The 22067-nt window shown below is 41.8% G+C and overlaps 1 protein-coding gene across 10 annotated transcripts in view; it reads right to left on the reverse strand.

Annotated features, from left to right (window-relative positions):
• Positions 1-22067, reverse strand: part of hivep1 (HIVEP zinc finger 1) — a 58689-nt gene that overhangs the window by 4624 nt on the left and 31998 nt on the right. For 9 of the 10 annotated variants that reach the window (XM_038724051.1, XM_038724048.1, XM_038724047.1 and 6 more), the window contains 2 exons: positions 8321-8374; positions 75-5845 (listed from right to left, as the gene is read on the reverse strand). In XM_038724051.1, the coding sequence (XP_038579979.1) occupies positions 75-5845; positions 8321-8374 (5825 nt within the window). Of the gene's footprint in view, positions 1-74; positions 5846-8320; positions 8375-19717; positions 20372-22067 lie in introns of those variants that run through there. The other variant, XM_038724052.1, reaches the window with a different exon arrangement.

Below are 22067 nucleotides of genomic sequence, written 5' to 3' on the forward strand. Positions count from 1 at the left end.
TATTTAATCTGATTCAAGAAACAAGGCAGCAATATGAGAGAAACATAGAAATTCTGCTGAAAATGTGTTCTTACCCTGGGCATGACGTCTTTCAGCTTGCCAGAGTAAGACAAGATGTCAGATTTCCCACTAGTTCTTATGGCTGAGGTGTAGTGTATTTTCTTGGAGCTCTGCTTGGAGTCAAACAGAGACATGACCACCTTGGTGGGCAACCCAAGTGGGTTATGGTTGTTGGGCTTGACAGTCCAGACACCATATGCTGAAGTCTTCAGGTCAGTCTGTGGAACATGAAGAGGTTTCCTCTTCATCAAGAAACACCATGTGAAAGTGGTGGTAGTCTTCAGGCTGGGAAAAGACAGACGATGGCTGTCTTTTGTGTTAACCACAGACACAGATGTAGTGAGTTTCATTTGACTACCGTGGAAACTGGAGGGCCTGATAGGAGATTTAGCTGGAGTCCATCTCTGTTCCTCAGCTTTCTCTTGGGGCTTCAGAGTGTTATTAGCTGGAAGTGAGGTGCCCTGGCTACCACGTGTAGTATTCAGGTCAGGGCCTGCCTCCTCATGAATAACGATGCTTGTGTTTTTTTCCAGCCCAGCACCATCAGGTGACATAGGCTTAACATCATCAGTAGCCTCCGAGTCCTTCTCTCCATCTGTTTTAACCTGCGGTAGAGGTGGGGCCTCAGTTTCGATGGGACTGTCCACCGGTTCAGTTGTGCAAACCTGCCTAACAAGTGTTTGCTTCCGCTGTCTGGTTACCTCTGACATTTTGGAATTGAGATAATTGACTGACCTCCCATCAGTTAGACAGGCCACACCATGCTCATCCTTAGCCCGTTTTTGGTGCTTTTCCATGTAGATGTCCAAGCTGTTGGCAGGTGACAACATTCGTTTACTTGAGGCAGTGGGTTCCTGCTGTGGGCATAGAGTTACTGATGCCAGTTTCTGTGTGCAGTGTAAAGACCCAAGAGAAGATGCTCGTTCTCCAGAATGGTTATGAGTGCTAACTGTTTGAGTTTGACTCCTGTCCTTCTTTGCAATTGGTACAGCATGGGTATCACTATCTACACTGTGAGTGGACGAGAGGCTATTTTTATTGGACACAGCGGGAGCAGGGTGCATCTGGTCATGAGTTATAAGGATCTGTGGCAGTGATATAGTACCTGCTTGGGTCTGATCAAATGGGTCCCTGTGATGTTCACCTGACAGAACAACAGTCTGTGTCTTAATCTCAGCAGCCTGTTGATTGGGTTGAGCAACATATGCATTTTGGAGTACATCTGACGATTTTGACATGCTCAAAATTGGATTGGCAATAGGTATTGTTAAAACTGGCAAGGCTATCTGAGTTCTCTGTGTGTTGGAGAATGAAAAGGTTTGGCTAGCCCTCAGAGCACACTGCAGTTGGTATTTGGGCATAAAACATTTCTTCTCTTCAGAGTCGGTTGGTTTGTTAAGGACATTGTCACGACAAACTAAGATCTGGCTCGGCGGTTGTTGCATCTTTTGGCATATTTGAACCCTTGATGTTTGATGCCAAGGGTGTGGAAGGCCATGAACTTGAGGCTGCTGAATTGGGCTACCCAAATGAATACTTTGCACCATTTGCTCATTCTTCTGCAAGGGTGGTTCTCCAGTATGCAGGGTAAAAGGCTGAGCTGGGGTGCGCCTATTGGCAATGTGAGTTAAAGCGCTAACATTTGTAATATGAGTTTTGTCAAGAGGTACGACTTTCCGAACTGGTTGCTGACTCTCTGGACCTATCTTTAAAGACATTTGGCGAACTAATGGCCCCCGCCTCCTTTCAATGAGTGGCACCTGGGGAACTGCAGAGATTTGTCCACTTTTTGGCTGGCCAACAGGTGAGAGAGATCTGCTGGGAGATACATTGCCACAGTCAAATGACTTGCTACGGTAGTCAGATGTAATCTCCACAGAGGGTTGAGTACAAGTGATCTGTTCAGATGCGGCACGCCTCATCATTCCAGGCACACCAAGGGTGTTGAAGGCTGTTGGCAAACCTTGAGGCTCTGGTATTTTGCTTAGACACTCAACTCTAGAAGGACTCTCTGATCTAGATGGCTCATCTCTATCAAAAGAGGCTGAGATGCTGGAACAACGAGAAAGACTACTGTCCCTGCTGAGACTTTGCGAGAGGCTAGACTCAAAACTGGATTCACCCGAGGAGTGGTCCATTTGAGCAAGACGAATTCTTTTCTTTTTTGGTGGAAGTTTCTCTGCTGGTAACTTTGACAAACTCTCACTTCTCTGAGGCCAGTTGAACTGATCTACAGGCTTATCTGCTGGCTCAGTAGTCTGTGTTTCATGTTCTCTGTCGGGCTCCTCTGTGACCAGAATCTCAGGAACTTGGATGTTATTTTGACGAACTAAACGAGACTGATGGACAGGAGTCAAGTTTTCACTAACTGCTGCTACTGTGCCATCAGCGCATTGTTCCTTCCTTTGTTTTCCATAGTCAGCACTCTGTGGTTTGGATATTTTTTCATGGTAGCTGTCAGCTGAGACATTTGCTATTGCATCGACTTTGAGCTTGTTGAGGGGATCCTTCTCCATATTATCAACAGGAGAGGCCCTGTCAATAGATTCTGTCTCGAATGAATTGGGTCTGCTGAGAGAGTTGGTGTGTCTAATGACTGAAGTACCACTGCCTTGCCTTTGCAAGTCTCCTTTAGTAGAGGTGCTTGTTTGGGTCTCTCGTATTGGTGACAGCCTGGAATCTGAAGAATTAATACCTCTGGCTACAAGCTGAATCTGAGGTAGCTTTGACTGGTTGTTCTTGGGCTGTATGTCTACTATTACAGCATGTTGAGAAAAAGCCCGACTTGCCACAGCTGTTGGTTGCTCAAAACTAACTGAACAAGGTGGAATGGTGTCAGTAGGAGATTGATCATCCTCGTCTCCAACACTTTTCATTTTCCTTCTCTTCCTGATTGATGTCTGTTGATCAAGTATTCCAGAGCCACCAGTTGATCTAGGAACTATGGGCTGCAGTATGTTAACGTGAAAAACATCTTGATCAGTTTCTTTTACAGCGATTGGCTTGTTTTTTGGACCATGAAGCTCAGAGCAATAGAATTTCTTGTGAGTTTCAAAATTCTCTAACTTTCTGTACCGATTACGACAAGTTTCACACTCATACATTGTGCCTTTATTCTGCTGAGGCTTTCTGTTTCTGTCCTGATGGTGCTCAAAAGATCTGCTTCTTTGCATCAGTTCTGTGGAACTGCTTGGACCATGATAGCCCTCATCCATGGAGCGAACAGTAGGGAGGCCATGCCCCTCGCTTGTGGAAAAGTCCTCCACTGCTGCTTGTCTGACTAAGGTACGAGAATGTATTGCTGGATTTGGGGTAGGTGGGGCTGATGAAAATACTTCATCATTCAACAAACTAATTTTGTCATCAAATGACTGACACATTCGCAAATGGTGCGGCAGGGGGGCAACATTAAGAGGAAGCGCAGAGTGTCCTGGTGTAGTAGGCATAGAGTTACTCCTCGTTATTGGCAAACAATCCATTGGCGGGTATTGAGAGGGCACAGAGAGAAGAAATACTGGCTTTGATTTATCTGTGGGTGTGAATGGGGACTTGGGGATGTCGGAGCTTGAACTTGACCTTCTTCCCATTGGTTTAAGATCAAACTGAAATGAGTCTTTAAATATGTATGATTTAGGGGAGTCTATGCTACCTCTCCTTGATAGAGATGTCCTCCTTGGCTTAACACTATCCAGCTGCTTGTTGTCAACTACTGCCTCATTATCAGATATCAACTTTGAAATTCGCTCTTCCAGAGAGAGTGCTTTGACTTCTAGTGGAGGACGCATCTGTCCTTCTATGGCCCGCGGCTTTTGCTCAGCTGCTACATGCATTACTGTGGCAACCACAGTAGGGAGATTGGGAATAGTATTCTTGTCAGTGTCCACTGGGGGAGTTATCTTAACAAATGGACTGGGTGGACTCATTGCCTGATCAGCACTTTCAGAACGTGAGAAGTACCCAGAATCAGTACTTCCCAAACTGCGTGGGCTAAGTAGACACTTAGCCTGTTGCTGTTGAGAAAAGTCTGTTGCTTGTTGCCTCTGAAGCTGAGCATGTCCACCCAGCAGCGGAGACTTGCACTGTTGGTCTTCATCTTCACTCACAGTGTCCAGTGAGGGATTTGTACCATCCACCTCCTTGAGAGATGACAGGACTGTAATGCTTGATCTCAGATTGGCAGTCTGGAACTCTCGTTGTCGTTGTGCAGCAGCTTGCTCAGGTGCTGCACCTGTAACTCTCGGGCTATCTGCCCTCAGAGGAGAGACATTAACTGGGTATACAACAACTTTTGGAAGTGCGGCTGTTACTTTGGGCTCATGAGCCCTCTGACCGGGGGGTGGTTTAATTGACTCAAACACAGCGGATGAGTCAGCTTCCCCATGGCTTGCTTGGGTTGCACCTGTATTCTGTAAACTATTTTCAGACAGAGCTGCCACACTGCTCTGTGATGAGTCAGGGTCCAAGTCTGCAGTGCTACCATCCTCATCACTGTCCCCGCTCTCCTCTGCCTCTGAATGTGTTCCCAGGGCTTTGTCAGATTCTTGAGATAACGATCCACCTCCAGATTCAGAGCGTGCAATGAGACCCAGTTTAATAGCATGCGCATGTGATTTCTTGTGCTTGTACAAGTTGCTCTTGGTTTTAAATGAGAAGCCACAAGTAACACAGGGGTATGGCCTTTCTCCTGTGTGAGACCTGATGTGTTTGAGCAGCACACTGGGTTTTGCACATGCCCGGCTGCAGTATTCACAAACATACTTTCCTGGCTTCTTAGGCTTTTGGTCCTTGTAAAGCTGTTCAGTGCCAAAGTTCATTACAGTGGTCATCTGAACTTGGTTGCTGCCAGGTGTAACTGGGACCTGAATGGTGCTAGGAACACTTGCTGAGAGGGACTGGCATGTGTGCACAACTGGTGGTTGGCTTTGTGGCAAAGTATTGGAGCCTGAGGGAACAGGTGCATGGGTTATAGAGGATGGTCCAGTATTTAAGCTCACATGCATGCTAGGCTTTTCTGGATTTGAAGCAACAGGCATAAAATGCGGTGCAGCAAGTGGAGAAGACTGCATGGGAGTAACCTGTGTAGATGTCTGCACATTTCCCTGCATTGGTGCTGCAATGCCGATAAAGTTGCCTTGTTTGTCAATATAATAAGTCTGCATATGGGAAGGGTGGGTGTGAAGACCAACATTGACAGCTGGCATTGATGTTAATTCACCACTGGATTGTGTATTAAGGTTGGTAGCTGGTTTTCCAATGTCTTGCAAGGAGTTTTTCCTCTCAGCCAGTGTAGTGAAGTCAGGCTCCATGGCCTTAAGTAAAACATCAAGTGGTGCACTGCTGTGGTAAAGATCTCCCCCAAAACTGATGTCTTGGCGCTTGTTGTCTTTGGACCGAGACCCTTCAGCAGAAATCAAAAAGCCCTCCTCACCATCAGTCTGCTCAAGTGATGGTGGCCTAGAGACTGTTTCTTCTTCTTTCAGCCTTTCAACTTCAGTGGAAGATGACCCCTCGTGTGGGGATATTGCAACTGGTTGTGCATACTGTGGGTCTCTTTTCCCACTTGGTGATGTTGAAGGATGGTGGGAAGGACTGTTAGAGGAGGAGCTGCAAGAAGGTGTAGTTTCCTTGGATGGTGCTCCGTGGAGCGCTGTTTCAGATGTTTTTGTCTGTAGGGGCTTCTTCACTGGAGATTTGGGAATTTTCTCAAGCCGATTCTCTGCAACAACCTTTTTCCTTTTAAGGCCTTTTATGTTATCTGCATTTCCTCGGCTGCTTTCAGATATCCCTATGGAGAAAGAGACAGAAAAGCAGAGTGAGAACAATAACAGAACTTTTGACCACTTTTCCCCAACACACAACAGAGTGAGTTCAGAAGACCCATAAAATAAATTCTCTTTCCTGTACTGAGTGGTGAAATTTCATTATTGACTTATAAAACCAATAGCACTTCAATTAAATTAGAGAGTGAAGATAATTCTAGCATGCTGTGTTTGATTTAGGGACCAAAACATTTTGACATTTAGTCATTTCATTTAGAAATAATGCCTATTTCTACATTAGTAAGATGGCAGAGTGAGAGCTCAACTATACTCAGAGCTATGGCTGTAGCACTTGGTCTTGTGTTTTTTGACTAGTCCATCATTTAAATATCATTAATATTTTATTAAATTATCATTCCACAGTTTACGCAAGTGGAAGAAAGTGACTAGTAATAAGCACCCACTGATAAATATTCAAGTTGAATTACTATCCTTGTCATTGATTAGTCACTGTAGCTTTATAACCTTTTCTGCCGAGGACTGAATCTAATATTCTTGTTTGAATTGCTTTGTTAAAAAGTTATACAATCATTCATTCAAAAACAGCAGAGCAGTTTAATACTGATGAACATACAGAACACTTATTTAATTATAGTGCAGTACAATTATATAATTGATATAACATTCATGGCTGTTTATATAAAAGGAAATCTTGTACTCAACAGCTGTTGTTTTGTAACCTAAAGATAAAGAGCACAACCTTCCACATGAAACACTTTCACTAGAGGTTATCTTCTAATTTAGATATGCCACCCTTGCTTTTAATTCTTTGTTGTGTGACTAATACCACAATGGCCCACGCTTCATTACATAAGTAAATAATAATTTTTTTCTTTATTCCTTTCGAACTGTCATTGTATGGAGGTTCAGTTGATCAGATAATCAAATAATTTAACAAGCAAATCTAAGATAGTGAAGAGAAACTGCAATAATAATGCAGTACTGTTTTTAAAAGGGCACACCCATACCATGGTGTTCCATAATTTGCCATGTTGTCCCTGCAACAGTGATTCAGGCAAGTGTTTTAAGGACAAGTTGCATAAGATTCGAATGCCCTGTCACAGTTTCCTGGCTTGTGTAGGTATTTCCCAAGATGAGGTCAGGGTTCCTTCAAGGCCTCTAACATAATTAGATTGAGGAACGCCTTGTCTTTACATAAATTAATCCGTTCTCCACACAAACATGCAACCAATGAGCCTTTAAAGTAGCACATAACCAATTTAAAACGCTCGCAAAGGAAACCCTGTGATCTTTAAATAACGCATTCTAAAAGGCACCTTACAAAGAAACACTTTTTGTTCACATTTGTATCAAATGCTGCTGAAAGACACGGGAAAAGGATTAGTTCTTCCTACCCACTTCTGGGACAAGACTGCAAAAGACATTCCCTGACTCCACAATAACTTTTCCATCATACAGAGGACTTTTATAAGCAAACAACATTTGTCACTGTCTGTCTTCAAAAGCTTTTGAAGCCTGATATATTTTCCCCCTCTCATCACACATTTTAAATTCGCATGAATAAGGGGGAATAACGCATGAATTGTGATTGTTAATGTAAAATAAAGCCTTAATGATCAAATGTGAAAGAGCTACTGACAGTATTCACTCCCCCCCCCCCCTTTTTTTTTTTTAAAGGCAACTATCAAAGGGATTAACCTTTGACTGGTAGGGTTGGTCATCAGTACCTGCTGTACTTTGAGAAGGGGATTGAGATAGTCTTATTTATCATCTCACTTAAAGTGGATGATTAAATTAAAGCTTGCACGTCCTGCAAATAAGCTGGGTGTTTATTTAAAAAGGACAATGTTGCAGGGATGAGGTTTGCTCATGTTAAACACCAGGAAGCTGCTTCGGCTCAACCAAACTGACAGAAGTTACAGAACAACCCAGTGAAGAAAATAAAAGTTTTTCATTGGATTATAATGGCATCACTGTAGTGTCACAGCAATATACAGTGTTATATGCAAAAATTACTGTATTTAACTGCATTGTATTCACTGACTTGCTTTTCATATTTCAGTGTGTTGCGGAACAAAGATATTAAAAACAAAGATTGTGCACTGACCTAAAACCCTGCTATTATATTGTAAATAGTTTTACTTAAAAGGAAACATCAGTGTGATGAAAAAATCCAGATGCTGCAACTTGATCTACTATTGCAACAACTAGTAACCAAATACTATTATTATTTACACTTGCATGTAAATATAGCATTCCTTAAAGGACTTGATAAATAAGTCAATAATGGAGTTCAATTAAAATACAACTAATCAAAAGGAAACACACCATATTAAATAGTTCAGGTTAAATCATTAATTGTATTCATTTTAAACTAGTAGGTGGTGAATAAGCAAAACGAAAGCAAACTCTTAGTCAAATGAAAGTCTTTTTTTTCAAATAAATAAATGCATTAAAAGTATTGATAAACTATCTCTTACCTTTCTGTGAGCCTTTGGGGTCTTTAAGCTCTTTCTGTGCCTCTTCAATTTTATCTGTAAGACAAGGACAGAAACCATTTTCAGCATGGAGGTCAGTGTTGCACAGATGCACGCAGACTCACTCTCGTGATACTGGGGATTCTTCCCACACGGCTGTAGTTCAATGAAGGTCTTTCAAATGAAAGACAGACATTCTTCCATAGCTGACGAAGTGCGCTATTTCCATTATGGAAACTATTGTAATCATAACGGGGGCAAGCCTCTGTGCACACACAAAAACACATCCATGCAAGCACACCCGCTTAAAGAAATAACAGCATGAGTGTGTATATACAAGTTAAGTTTGCAAACAAGTCAAGGTGGGTTCACTCATTATTACAGAGTGAACACTAACCCACAGATTAATTAGCATATTCAAATATAATTTACACCCCTCAGGGAAGGTAAATTAAATTCCACTCAGGTCTTCTATACGTTACAATCAGCACCCACAATCCAGCAGGTGAATAGCCTGTTTGTGTATGAACCATATGTAAGTGTGGGAGGTGACACACTATTCACAGTGTGTTACTGTGATCAATATTAATTATATTTACTGGCCCAATGTGGTGTGAATGGGTCATACACAGTGGAATAGAGGGCAGAGGTAAACACTCTGTTTTCCTGCTCCTGTAAGGTCACTACCACATACTGTGTGTACATAGTAAATGTGTACATACATCCAAGGCACATTAGTTTTAGTTTTTAATAAATAAATAAAAAATCTGTTGATTTATATTTTTAGTTTAAACAACAGGTGAATTTCTAAAAAGACAAATAGCAAGGTGAAAAATATAAAAATATTTAAAAAACAAACACTAGTTCAAGTTATTTTTTCTTTTTACCTTGAGGAAAGTACATTTTCTCCCTATGTTTCTTTTCACTTTCTATTATGTGAAACATATTCTGAGGCAGCTCAGAATATAATAAGACATTTTTGTTTACCTCTAAACTACAGTAATCATTTTCTTGTAGCTGTAGCAACTTATGGATGTGCAAAGGCATACAATCTATGTGAAAAGTCGTCAAACAATCTGCTTCTTTTAAAAAAGCGCAAATCAGTAAAAAAAAAAAAAAAACTGTGCATGTAAATGCACTCACATTAGCCAGCAGAGAAAAATGAGTGATGGGAGCCTGGCACTACTGTGGCATGTTTCTGCCTCCTATGACCATGGAAACTAGATGGAAAAAGAAACCCTCTGTGGCTTTTGTGCCCTGTGCATGACATTAGAACACGAGACGAGTCCTCGAGCACTAATGGTAACAATTTTGTCCTAAATTGCACAAATGTTAGTGGAGGGTGAAAGAGGATGTTCTTCTGTGGTTCCCAAAATCACAGTGCGATGCCGGGAAAACTCAGGGGAGGGGTGGACACGAGCGGGCCACTGAAGAGGTCAGTAGATTATGTCATCGTTTGTGTTACGATAGTCACACCTCTCTCTCTCTCTCTCTTCCCATCCCAGGCACACGCCACAGATTACATAATGCATCTCCACCCCTGTGCTGCCATGGAGCAAAACAAAGGCACCCTGCCAGCAGAAACACAGCAACCGATGCACAGGAGGAGAGGGCACGGTGATTGTTTATGTGCGTGTCTTTGACAGAAAGGTAGACAAAGAGAAGAGAGGTATGTCTTTTTGTGTTGACCATGTGAACATCCTCGCCCTTCAACAAAGAATTCAGGTAGGTTGTGTTTTCCTGGCAACGACTCTGGCGTGGTGTTTCTCCAAACAGAGAGGATCCCAAAGCTTCCTTTAGAGTTACCACGGCTCAACCTCACAGCTACCTCAAGTAAATGGCTTGTTATTGGAAACCAATTTGGGATAATAAATGCTTATTTGAGTGGTTAGAAGATTTGGAGGCAGATTTTTGCTAGCATAGGCTTCATTGTTTGCGCAGCATGATACATATGTCTTGTATTAGACTGCACTGGCAAACTGAGGCATAAGTGATTACTGCCCAAGAAAAATCTTATTAGTGGTTGCGTATGGTAGGAGACCAGAGTGTAAGCTACTATAGATCAGATTGTACTTCTTACATAACAAGCCACAAAACAAGACCCCTCATGCTAAATGACACCCATGAAGCCAAGTTTTGAAGCATAAAAAAGAACAGGAAACACCAGCTCAAATGAGTGGAAAGGGACAAGGCATCATTACCCTCAAAAAGGACCAAAAAAAAATATTCCATCCACAGTGCCCGAGTTATTAAGACAGCAGGGAATGATTATAGGGTCACTCATATTTCCCTCATTATGGTTGTTGGGGTTGCTGAGGTGGTCTCGGTGATGGCTATATATTTCATCTGAAATCTGCGTAATTGTCCTGTAACCACGGGAAAACAATAAAAGGACAAGTGCTGGGTGTTGCCGGTGATGAAAACCAGATCACATTGTGGAACATGACCACATAATTTGAGGGCAGGGAGAGAAAACACAGTTTGAGGGTACTAAACACAAAAGGCCCCGCTTATATCTAAACTGTTTACAAGTGTGGTCTTAAAGTATCTTCTTTTAAAACTATTTCAGTTGCTCAAGTTTGTAAAGCTCTGAAAGGCATTGACCACAAAAAATCTGCAGGTCCCAACAATCTGGATCCTTATCTCCTAAAGGTGGCGGCAGATGTTATTGCCGAGTCTATTACTCACATTTTTAATTTGAGTCTTATGTCCAATTCAATACCCCAAATCTAGAAAGCTGCTTATGTTCTCCCCTTATTTAAAGGTGGGGACCCCTCAGAACTAAACAACTACCGTCCGATCTCCAAACTCTCAATCCTGGCTAAGATCCTTGAATCCCAGGTACGCCACACACTCCGTGATTTACACACTCCGTACTTTAACAAACTCCTCCTATGCGTTTTGTCCGATCGACTTCAAATTTCTGCTGTGCCTTCTGAAGGCATTGACGATGAAAAGTTGTGCTATCTGAGTTTTCGTCAATGGGCGTGTCCGTGGCGTGGCGTCAAAGATCAACTAGCCATGACACAGGAAGTTGTTGTAACTTCAGTGTGCATGCTCACATCTGAACAAAACTTTACGTGCTTGATAACTGTCCTACCCTGAACATATCTACACGCCAATATTAATTTATATTCATAGCGCCAAGTGGTATGTAGCGCCACAAAGGGGACACAGGAAGTGAGGTTTAATACCTTCATGCAGCGTCCAAAGCGCGTAGCAAATTCACAGCCGCACCGGCAGAGCTCCAGAATATGCAATGCGGCCGGCTCACACACGGACGCGCTACAAGTGCGAGGGCCCGCCCAACGCTGCTTGCAGCTTTAATTGTTTGTTTGTTTTTGTGAATTTTGTCATGATTGTATGTAGCATTTTAATATGTTGTGTTTATGTATGGCTGCTACCTTGGCCAGGTCTCTCTTGTAAAAGAGATTTTTGATCTCAATGAGACTTCCTGGTAAAATAAAGACAGAAATCCATTATTTGCTGATTCTTACTTAAGAATACTCTACAAGTTAAAGCTCCTTCCAACCAATAAGTGACACAAGAAATTACCAAGAATCTGCAAAGCACGCTGAAATATGCGCCGAAGAAGCTTGATATGCTTAAGTAGGCTGTATTCTAAGCAAAAAGCATGTGGAGAATCTGACACTTTTTAATAATTTAGTAGAATTGAAAGTCAATACACTGTACTAATGTAACTTAAACATGTGGTTGTGATATTGTATCTTACTCAAGTCACAAAAGAGATTGATCTGTAAAATACACAGTTAAAGTAAGATGTACTGTTTGTCTTGTTTATTGATCGTTCCCTGCTTTATCTACCTGACCGCCACTGCTTGACAACAGTCCTACCAATGTGGGTTTCGGAGCAGACAAAGCCAACAGTGAAATGCAGGTCGAGGCTGGCCTTCAGTCTCAAGGTGACTGACTCGTGATCTTTGATCTATTCAACATGACATCTAAGGATATGCGAGGACCAGGCTGGGAGGGGCATGTCAATTAGGAAGGAGTTTGTGGGCGGGGAGTCACTCTCTTTGCTGGTCGCTGTCATGACAACCTCTCTCTACGCCTTCAAGGACGAGTGGGAAATGTGATCATCTGTGCCCCGAGGGCCAGAGTGACATCACCGCACAGGAAACATGCATGTTTTTGAATCCCAGCGGCCACCTGATGAGAATTTAAAACCCCATCAGTTGTGGCCAGGGGGTTGGCTCAGTGGGAGTGGAAGCCCATCTCAACTCCATTAAGGTGTCTGACAGACAATTATCAGTCAAGACGTGGCCGTAATAGCTTCAGATTCAAACACATGCTAATGAGCTAGAGCGCCAGCTCGCCTCCTGGAAAACTGACTTAATAAACCAAACTTCTGTGTGGAACCAGACCCCTGCCTGTCTAATGAATAACAATATTACATTACAGCTTTAACCCACATGGAGCCGCAGCACAACTGCATCTCCCTGGAGCTGGACTCCGCCTGAGATCCCCCTCTGCCTGTTGGCTGACAAATAACCATCAGGCTGCACACACCCTCTTCCCCTCACTGCCAGATTATAACACATTCATATTTTGCTCAACAGCCTGCCCTGCTGGGCCTCAACATGCCAAATGGCGGCCATCAGCAGCATAGTGGCAGCTTTTCATAGGACCCATATGCACTGCGTTCATGTAAGTCAGATGGCCCTGGCGGCCTGGCTCCAGCTATTCCTGTTAGCATCAAAGATATATTTTTGGGAAGGGGGGACAAATTGTTTTGGAAAAACAGCATCTGTGAGGACTGAGGTGTCATCAGTATGCGCGACACTGCACCAGTATACCAGCTGCAAGCCTGAATAATGCCAGTCGACCACAGTGTGTGGGCAGACGTCCACCAGCGATGATACAAATGCTGCAGCAAATCAGTTTACAGCGAGTCACTTATCAGGCCGTATTTATTGTATTAGGACAAATTGTATGTCATTGTAGGTGTTAATTTGGAGCAAGTTCTCACACTGCTGTGATGGATCTGGTTAATGTAACAGTTCAGACATACAGTGAAGCGAGGACCACCCAGGAGGATTGGGTTTTATGTTTGGATGATAGCAGGTTGATGTCTTGGTGCACTGCCAGCTGAAAGTGGCCTGCACAGAGTAGCGTACCAAACCAATTCCCTGTTTGGAGAGAAGAGGAAAGAGGAGGAAGAGATGAGGAGAGGAAAGATGCCTCAGCTGGCTGAAGATGACGAGATGGAAGTCGGCAGCTGCCCCCTTCTTACCCGTCACTGTGCGGGAGGGAGATGGAGATTATGTAACTTGAGCACCTCCACCAGCCTGCTGTACACGCCCGGTTGTGTGCAAACACACTAACATCAAAGACACCCTCGCACTGGCCGGTGAATTCTTAGAAAAATCACTAACTGCCACATTTCTCAATAAACAAAAACAGACACAACAGGCAAAACGTAAACGTAGTGCTGAGATCAATAATGAAAATAGTTTCAAAATAATAGTACAGCCCTACTTAAATGAAAACACTACACTAGAGCTAAGCGACTAGTTGGGTCAAGCAAAAATACAATGCTTTAGTTTGTCACATAACAGTAAGATGAATATATTTGGGTTTTGAACTGCTGCTCAGACAAAACAAGCAATCTGAAGACGTTCTGGGAACTTGTGATTTTCTATCCCAAACATTCAATTAAAATCAGTCACACGTGTGGATATTTTCCGACTAACAAGACAGAATGGTGTTGGTAGAACTAAAAACATAACATTACAGCTGAAACCACAGTATTAGTCAGGTAATCAGTTACGTAATCGACAATCAATCAACATGAATTGTTGCAGATTAAAGTTATTTTACAAGCGAAAATACCAAATATCTGCTGGTTCCAGATGTTCAAATGCAAAGATTCCCTGGTGATGTCTTATGACAGTAAAATCGAATCTCTTTGGGTTTTGAAATATTGTTCACACATTACAAGCAATCTGAAGATGTCATGTTGAGCTGTGGCAACCTTTATCTGATATTTTATAGACTAAACTCTATCAATTAGTGTTATGCAGAATAATCCTGAGCTAAGTTAGCTTTTTTTCATATAATTACATTTTAGATAACATAACATAAAATCTATTTCAGTTCTTCTGCCTTTGAATCCAAATCAGTATCACTCACTGAAAAAATACAATCAGGCTTCATGTGACAGTAACTATTATTACACAAGGACGTCTCCTCCTATAATAGTCACAACAACAGCTGGGAGATGCATGAGCTTTGCAGAATTCCCTGTCACCTTAAGGGGAAGCTGATGTTATCTCAGCTTTCTTCCTGTGCCTGCGGAGGAGACGCAGCGTTTTTGCAGCCCTCAGCAGCTGACCCATGCAATAAGCGGTCATTAGGGTTACTATTAGCATCTGACACATTCTTTATCTTCACGGACACGCCTGTACAAAGACTCCCGGGGGCCTTGAGGGAGATGAACCAGTCTTAAGGCAGAGCTGAGACTGAAAGACTCACAAAGAGGACAACAGGAAGCAACTTAGTAATCGTGCAGACAATGATGCAGAGCAGAGGAATCCCCCGCCATACCGGGAGTGTCCCATTACCCTGCAGTCCATCATCATCAGCTGTGTGAAACAGGAGAGAAAAGTGACTACCCTCCCTCTCCTTTCTCACATTAGCCTGACTGGGCGCAGGAGTGGCTCGCTCTATCAAATCTTTATCAACACAAAAGGACAGAGATAGAGTGAATGATGGGGGGATGAAAGATAGACAGGAGATGGTGCAGAACTGGGCTTCGTGCCAACAAATATTTGTCCATAGCAGTGCTTCAACAATAAAATTAAGAAATAAGGGACATTTTAGAGCAATTTTGATACTCGATAATCTGTTGGTCTCCTAGTTGTAATTCTGAGTCATCTCCCACTTGATTAAAGTATCAACAAATTACGGCAAAATGGGAAAATCCCAAAATATCAGCTCCAGAAATGTAACCGAGCAAAATTAGCTAATTGAGGCTGTTTAGATGGTGTGACTACAAAGCTAGCAATGGGGGAACCATCTTGTGTGTGGAACATTCCTGTAGGCTCTGTTCTACTGACATTGTATTAATGAATTATTAGGCTTTTATGAAGGAAATTTGCTGTTGTTTGCTGGTTCCAGTTTCTCAAATGTGAGGGTTTTCTGCTTTTCTCAGTTATGTTTTGGACTGAAGGTCGAACAAAAAACATCACCTTGGACTCTTGATGGGAGTTTGGCTGCAACTAATTATTTTCCTAATCTGTTAATCTGCTGATTATTTTTTGGATTAATCAATCAGTTTGGTTTATAAAATGTTAAGTAAATTATAAAAGGTCCAATGTGATGTCTTTAAATGCATTTCTTTTGTCTGGCCAGCAGTCCAAAATCAACTACATACTCAGCTTGACAAGATTGCTTAAACAAGTAACAATCTTTGGGGATTCATTTTCTGTCAATCAACTAATCGATTAATCAAGTAATCGCTGTCGCTTTTAGTCACTGCTTTCAAAAACTGTTAAGTATCCACAGCTGGCATTGAACATTTTATCAGATTTGTGATCTTGTTTATTATTTAATCAGACATTTTCTGATTTAAATAAAAAGATGTGTAGAAACATGACTATAATATTATACATGGAAAAAAAATAGTATTCTGGCACAGAAAGAAACAGGTATTGCATCTGCACCAAACATTTTAAAATCATACCCAGCCCTTTAATACAGACGAAGAGCAACAGGAGCTGGAAGAATCTAAAACACGCGGCATAAAACAAAGCATTCAAGCGAGTCCTGCTCTCTGTACCCTGGAGATCAGCTGCTGACTGCTAAGCATCAAGGTGGACGGAGTGAGGCAGCAGTTGAGCTGCTTATTTATGCGCAGTATGAAACTATGTTGAATAAAAATGACGGAGCTGGGGCAGGTATGAGTTAAAAAAAAATACAGCATTAACTAGAGCTTCGGGCAGCCACCTTTTAATAATGCATGGCTATAAAAAGGGGACGAGATGCAGATCTCGAACACAGAGCAACAAACGCACACAAGATGAACAATGCAGTTATGGAGGATTTACTTGTCTGAGTTATCAGTTCCATTTTTTAAACACTATTCATAATAATTAGAGGATGTTTAGAGGCAAAGCTATTACTCCATGCTTGGAATAATTTGTGATGAGGGTGCAAACAACCTGTCAACAAATAAAATATTGATCCCACTCTCCCCTCCTGCACACACACACACAGACAAAGACAGTGGTTTGGTGCGGTATCTGTACAGTACTGCTGCCCCCGCAGGAAACTGTAGGTGGAAGAAGCAGCAGACTGGAGGCCGCTGATTATTGGGACTGCGTGGGCACCCTTGTGAAAAATTGATATAACGAGAAATCTACCGGGTGGGTAGAAAAGTGTGTGTGTAGGGTGTTTAATGGTGCAGACGGGCATGATCGTGAATATTACCTCTTCCATCTTTTTCAGAGCACACACACATTACATTTAACCCCAAACCCCGCGCCGAAATAAACAAGAAAAGAGCCAGACTCTAAACACAATACATAAAAGCAGAGCAATGATTTCTTTCCCTCGCAGTCACAAATCATGGAAGGTGTGAAGGCTGGAAAGACCAGAGTAAAATAAATCACAAGCTGCCTGGAACAATTAAGAATAGAATCTGCAGCTAGCAAATATTTTCTTTAATCTCTTAACTCAGTTTTCAATAAATTGATTAATTTTTTTCCCCAGTAGTTCCCAACTTGGGGAAATCATATTTTGAACTATACAAAATCTTACACTCTTTGTGTAAAAATATCACAATTTGTAGCCTAAATTAAAGAAAACCAACCTAGACTGTGCCCATGAACTGTAAGTCCATATCTAAAGTCCCACTTCTTTGTGGCCTACCAACTGCAGTGTCGGAGAGGCACAGTGTCTATGATAAATGTCAGTCAGGGTTTTCAGAAACAGCGCTCTACTAAAACAGCTCTTCTGAGCTTCTCTAACGACATTATAAGTTCCCCTGACGTAGTTGAGAGCTCTGTGTTAGTACTTCTTGACCTCAGCTCTGCGTTTGACACAACAGACTAGTATATCCTGATTAAGAGGCTGCGTAACTGGGTGAGCATGTCAGGCTATATCTCACTAGGACAGAAGTTTCACCGCCTCTATTAGGAAACCTTGTGTCTGATTCTTCTCCACTGCCTGTTGTTGGGACCCCTGTGATTCTCTCTATAGCTGCTGCCTTTGGGACACAGTTAATATTGTATATAATTTATTTGCAGATGATATCCAACTCTACTGTCTAAACACTGTTAGGGACTGGACAGCAGAACTTTTTTACAGCTCACAGCTGTTAAGACAGATATTCTGGTTGTTGCTCCAGAAAACATGAGTATGCTAAATACTGGGCCTCACTCAACAACAAGTACTATGTATTTGTGTATTTTTATTACATTCTGTCTATTTTATTACAAATTTTATGACACAATGTGCATTTTGTTATGCACTGTATTTATTGTGTATTTTTACTACATACTTTATTTCATACAATGTACTTTCTGTGTATCCTTTGTAGTGTGTATGGTCACGTCATCTTCTGTGATTTCTTTCTTGTATGCTAATTTGTCTGTAAAACACAGATTTTATTTAATTAAACATGTAACCCATTATGAGGGGTCACAAGTTTTCTGAAAGGGGGTAAGTCAAAAAGAGAAGCACTAATTTAGTCTATAAATTGTCAGAAAAGGTTTTAAAAACACAAATCTAAGGATATAGAGTTTACAGTCATCTTCAACTAATCGTTTCAGCGTTCGTAACAGCTACTGTTCTATGAAAAGTTCCAACTGAACTCTGAGCAACTTTTCAATTCTGATTTCTGTCAGTGTTTGAGTCTAACTGTTTCAGATAAGACGTGAAACAGCCATTGAAATTTAGTAGCAAGCTCTTGACTGTACACAAACACCCACTTCTTTCTTTACAGAGGCAAAAAAAAGGAAGTAAAACAAGCTGCATGTCAAACTTCATCCAGTCAGCGTCTCCAGTTCCCCCCTGGCTGGTGAGAGCTGTGACACAGAACTAACTTAGCTCAGTGACTGATGGCCGGTGTGTCGTCAAACGATGCCTCGGCAGGCCTCGTGGGACAGGAAGCACGTTTCATTTGTTTCAGTACAAAAACAAGTTTTGCACACATACATACATACTTTGAGCACTGTGCGTCAACTAAGGAAGAAGGAGGAGGAGGAATGGTCACATGCAGCTCAGACATTAAGAGAAATGTATTTACTAATCATGTTAATTAGAGCTGAAACCTTTATTTTGTTTAATGTATTGGTTAGTTGACAGAAAATTTCTGAATTCATAGTTTGAATCTCAAATATATATAAATTATATGATTTTTATTTGCAACAATTTCACCACGTCCATTTAGTAGTTGTTCTGGAGCTTTCAGAAAATGTATGTTTTTCTTTTTATTACCATTACTGTTAATATATTTATCTTCCGTTTATGATTTTTTTTATCATATTGAATCTGATCATGTGGGGAAAAAATAAAAGATTAAGAAAAAATTTAATCGGAACATCTGAACAATGACAACTGGGTAACTCCGTTTGCTGAGGAAGACTATGTGATATGATCAAAAGCTTATGGGGAGATTGTTTTGCCAACTAGTGTTTCCAATGTCAAGACACAACTTGCAATTTCAATTGAACTGAATTTCATTGGGGTTTGGACGTTACGTCCGACAAAACAAGCGATTTTAAAGGATTAGTTTAACATTTTCAGAAACACTTTTTATTCACTTTCTTGCAATAGTTAAGTAAGATTGATATCGCCCTCTTGGCTGTAGGCTAAACATGAAGCTACAGTCAGCTGACAGTTAGCTTAGCATAAATACGGGGAAACAGCTGGCCTGGTTCTGTCAAAAGGTTACAAAATCCAACTACCAGCACCCTCTGAAGCTCACTAATTAAAACATTGTGTTTGTTTGTAGGACTATACTTGGTCGGGAGCATTTGTCAGGCATCCAGCAGCGACTCCATGAGGTAACTGAACCCGATCAAGAAACAGTTATTTATACACTTGTACGGATTAGACAAACAAGATACATATATAACTGTGCAGACATTCAGCTCTCAGCAAAAAAGTGAATAAGCCAAATTTCCAAAATGTCAAACTCTCACCATTTTCTGACCTTTTATTTGCCAAATAATTGGCAGATTAAACTATACTTGCAGTCCTTTTAATTAAAACACTTTGCTTGAGGTTTCTATGCACAAAAGCTAAGCACATAATAACAGATACTGCAAGAAAAGTTAGCCAGCCTCACAGTCTGAGATTGTAATGGCTTTACAGTAACTATTCACAAGAATGAAAAATAAAACGTCATCATCACAAATTAAACCCAGGACTTACACATCAGTCTCTTTTCTACAGAGCAGCCTGGCGTCCCGCAGGGCCTGTCAGATCAAAACTGAAAGCAGCACTGCCATCAGTTGAAGTATCTGTACTTAACGACAGTGAAAGAAAAAAAAAAAACTTCCAAAACACACCGGATCCCTCAGGTTCGACTGTCCCTCTGCCCACTTGTTGGTTACTGTGGCGCCACTGTTGAGTGACAGCACATTCACTGCTTCCTGTCTGTGTCGTTCACTTTGACGAGAGCGGAGATGTTGCTGTGGATGGTGGCTTTTAGTACAAGTCAAAAAACCCACAAAAAGCAAAACTGCAGCTACACACACATCTGACCTCATCTCAGCGCTGACACACTAAAATCTAACTGCAACTTTATAACAGTGAATAACGCAGCATCTCTCTCGGTCAGTGTTTCGCAACAGTCCGTAGGACAAAATGTTCACTTCTTACCCAGGACTTTGCTGATGTTTCATGGAACAGAAGCTCCTTTTGTTCGGGAACAAAAGGAGCTTGAGAAAGAACAACAAGTGCATACATACTCCTGTGTCAACACAAGTAGTCACAAGTCTGTGTTTCCGCCGTATCAGCTGGGGCTCTGCAGCGGTTTGGGGCGTAGCCAGCGGTTTCCTCAGAATAATGTGACGAGGAGGGGAATTCCTGTAAGGCCCAGGAAGAGGGGGGGGTGACCTGCCCAGACAGAGGAGGCCGGGTGACGTCACTTAAACCGGCTTTGGCACCCTCCAGGAGATCCTTCTCCCGCTCTCCCTTCCTCGTTTGTGTCAGAGGGGGGAGGAATTTAACGTGTCCTGCCAACTGCTGGTTGCCCAATAGCTCACTCAGAGGTATTTACCATTCTTCTTTCTTTCAGTTCCCTTTCAATAATGAGGCTGCATCTCAACAGTATAGTTTTGGTTTGCTTTTCATCTCCTTTAAGATTCCCTTCAGACATGCTTTTAAAAAACTATAGTTTCATGATCTTGTTTGCTTATTCTTTGATCAGACAGAGGGAAATCAAAATGTTTTTGCAATTTTAGTTTTATTCAGGCAAAGTTTTAGCGCATGTGTTTAGACTCTAAGTCCAGTGCGTAATGTGTAATTCAGGAGGTCCCAGAGCACAGAGAGGCTGCTGTTACGACGGGTCAGGGACAGAAACACTCACGGAAAGCATCAGAAATCCAGAGTGCCTGCAGCACAGTGGACAACACCGGGGTGCTAGCTGTGTCATCACAAACAAAGCATAAATTATTTACATTTATCAGCAGGGGAGGAGCATAGAAAAAGGCTGTTTCTCTCTTGTTGACTGTCCCTTCACATCCTTGTCGTTTCCCTTCTGTCTGTGGATTGCTGCTACAATGGGCTAAAAAAGGCAATTTTAAAGTTCTGTGTACAACCACAGATAGCCAGCAAGAAACCCAACTAACTGATGTGTCTGTCGATGCCCTCAGTTGCTGGTTTCAGTTTTTAAAATCTGAGGGTTTGATCCTTTTTTTCCATCATATTGGATCATTAACTGAATATTTTGGGATTTTGGACTGGGAAAAACCCAGGGACATTACAATGGGTATTTATCACTATTTTATTTTTTAATTCCAAAACAAATAATGGTAGATTAATTGATAAGTAAACTAGTTTAGTCCTAATGAGTTCACAAAGTCATTCAAGTTGAGCACAGAGAAACTTCAATCATTTAGTAGATCAAAGCGAAAACAATCTAACAATAAGTAAAACACATTTCTGATTTTTGCTCCTGACTAAATAGATCTCCGTCTTTGGATAATAAACTTGAATTTGATTTAACTAAACCACTGCTGTTCTTTATCTTAACTGAGGAAACCCATGAAAAACGGAGACACCCAGCAGCAATATTGTTTTTTCTTTTAAAAAAAGAAAAAGAGAGAGAGACATTTAAGGCTGTGTGTGGGCGCAAAACCAAGAGTCTGGAAGTGGCCGTGGAAACTGCAAGATCTTGTGAGAATTTTTAAAGTCAACATTAAATTGTGCAACTCAGTTGAAGCTCTTAAAGAGTAGCAGAGCCGCCTGGTAAACAGTGCCTGACAGAGAGATGTTGACACTGACAGACTGAGATAAAGCTGCAGGGTCTCAGTCAGATACAGCCTGTATCACTGTGGGGAGGGGGGGCTCACTGTGAGCTTTTAAAGGGACTGGGTTTGATATTTAAAAGAGGGGATTCACCCCGCTCGGGGCAGACAGGCCGACAACGGACAAGCACTCAGCCTGCCGAGTTACATAAACACAATGAGCTGGGCTTTAAATTACAAAAGCATCTCCCCAAGTGACGCTTGCCTGTTTCACCTCACAGTACTGTAGTCCGGCTTGAAACAAAGAGGAA

The sequence above is a fragment of the Micropterus salmoides genome, unplaced genomic scaffold (assembly GCF_014851395.1).
Source record: "Micropterus salmoides isolate LMB-PRFRI ecotype aquatic unplaced genomic scaffold, ASM1485139v1 Ms_hic_scaffold_17, whole genome shotgun sequence".
Classification (NCBI taxonomy): domain Eukaryota; kingdom Metazoa; phylum Chordata; class Actinopteri; order Centrarchiformes; family Centrarchidae; genus Micropterus; species Micropterus salmoides.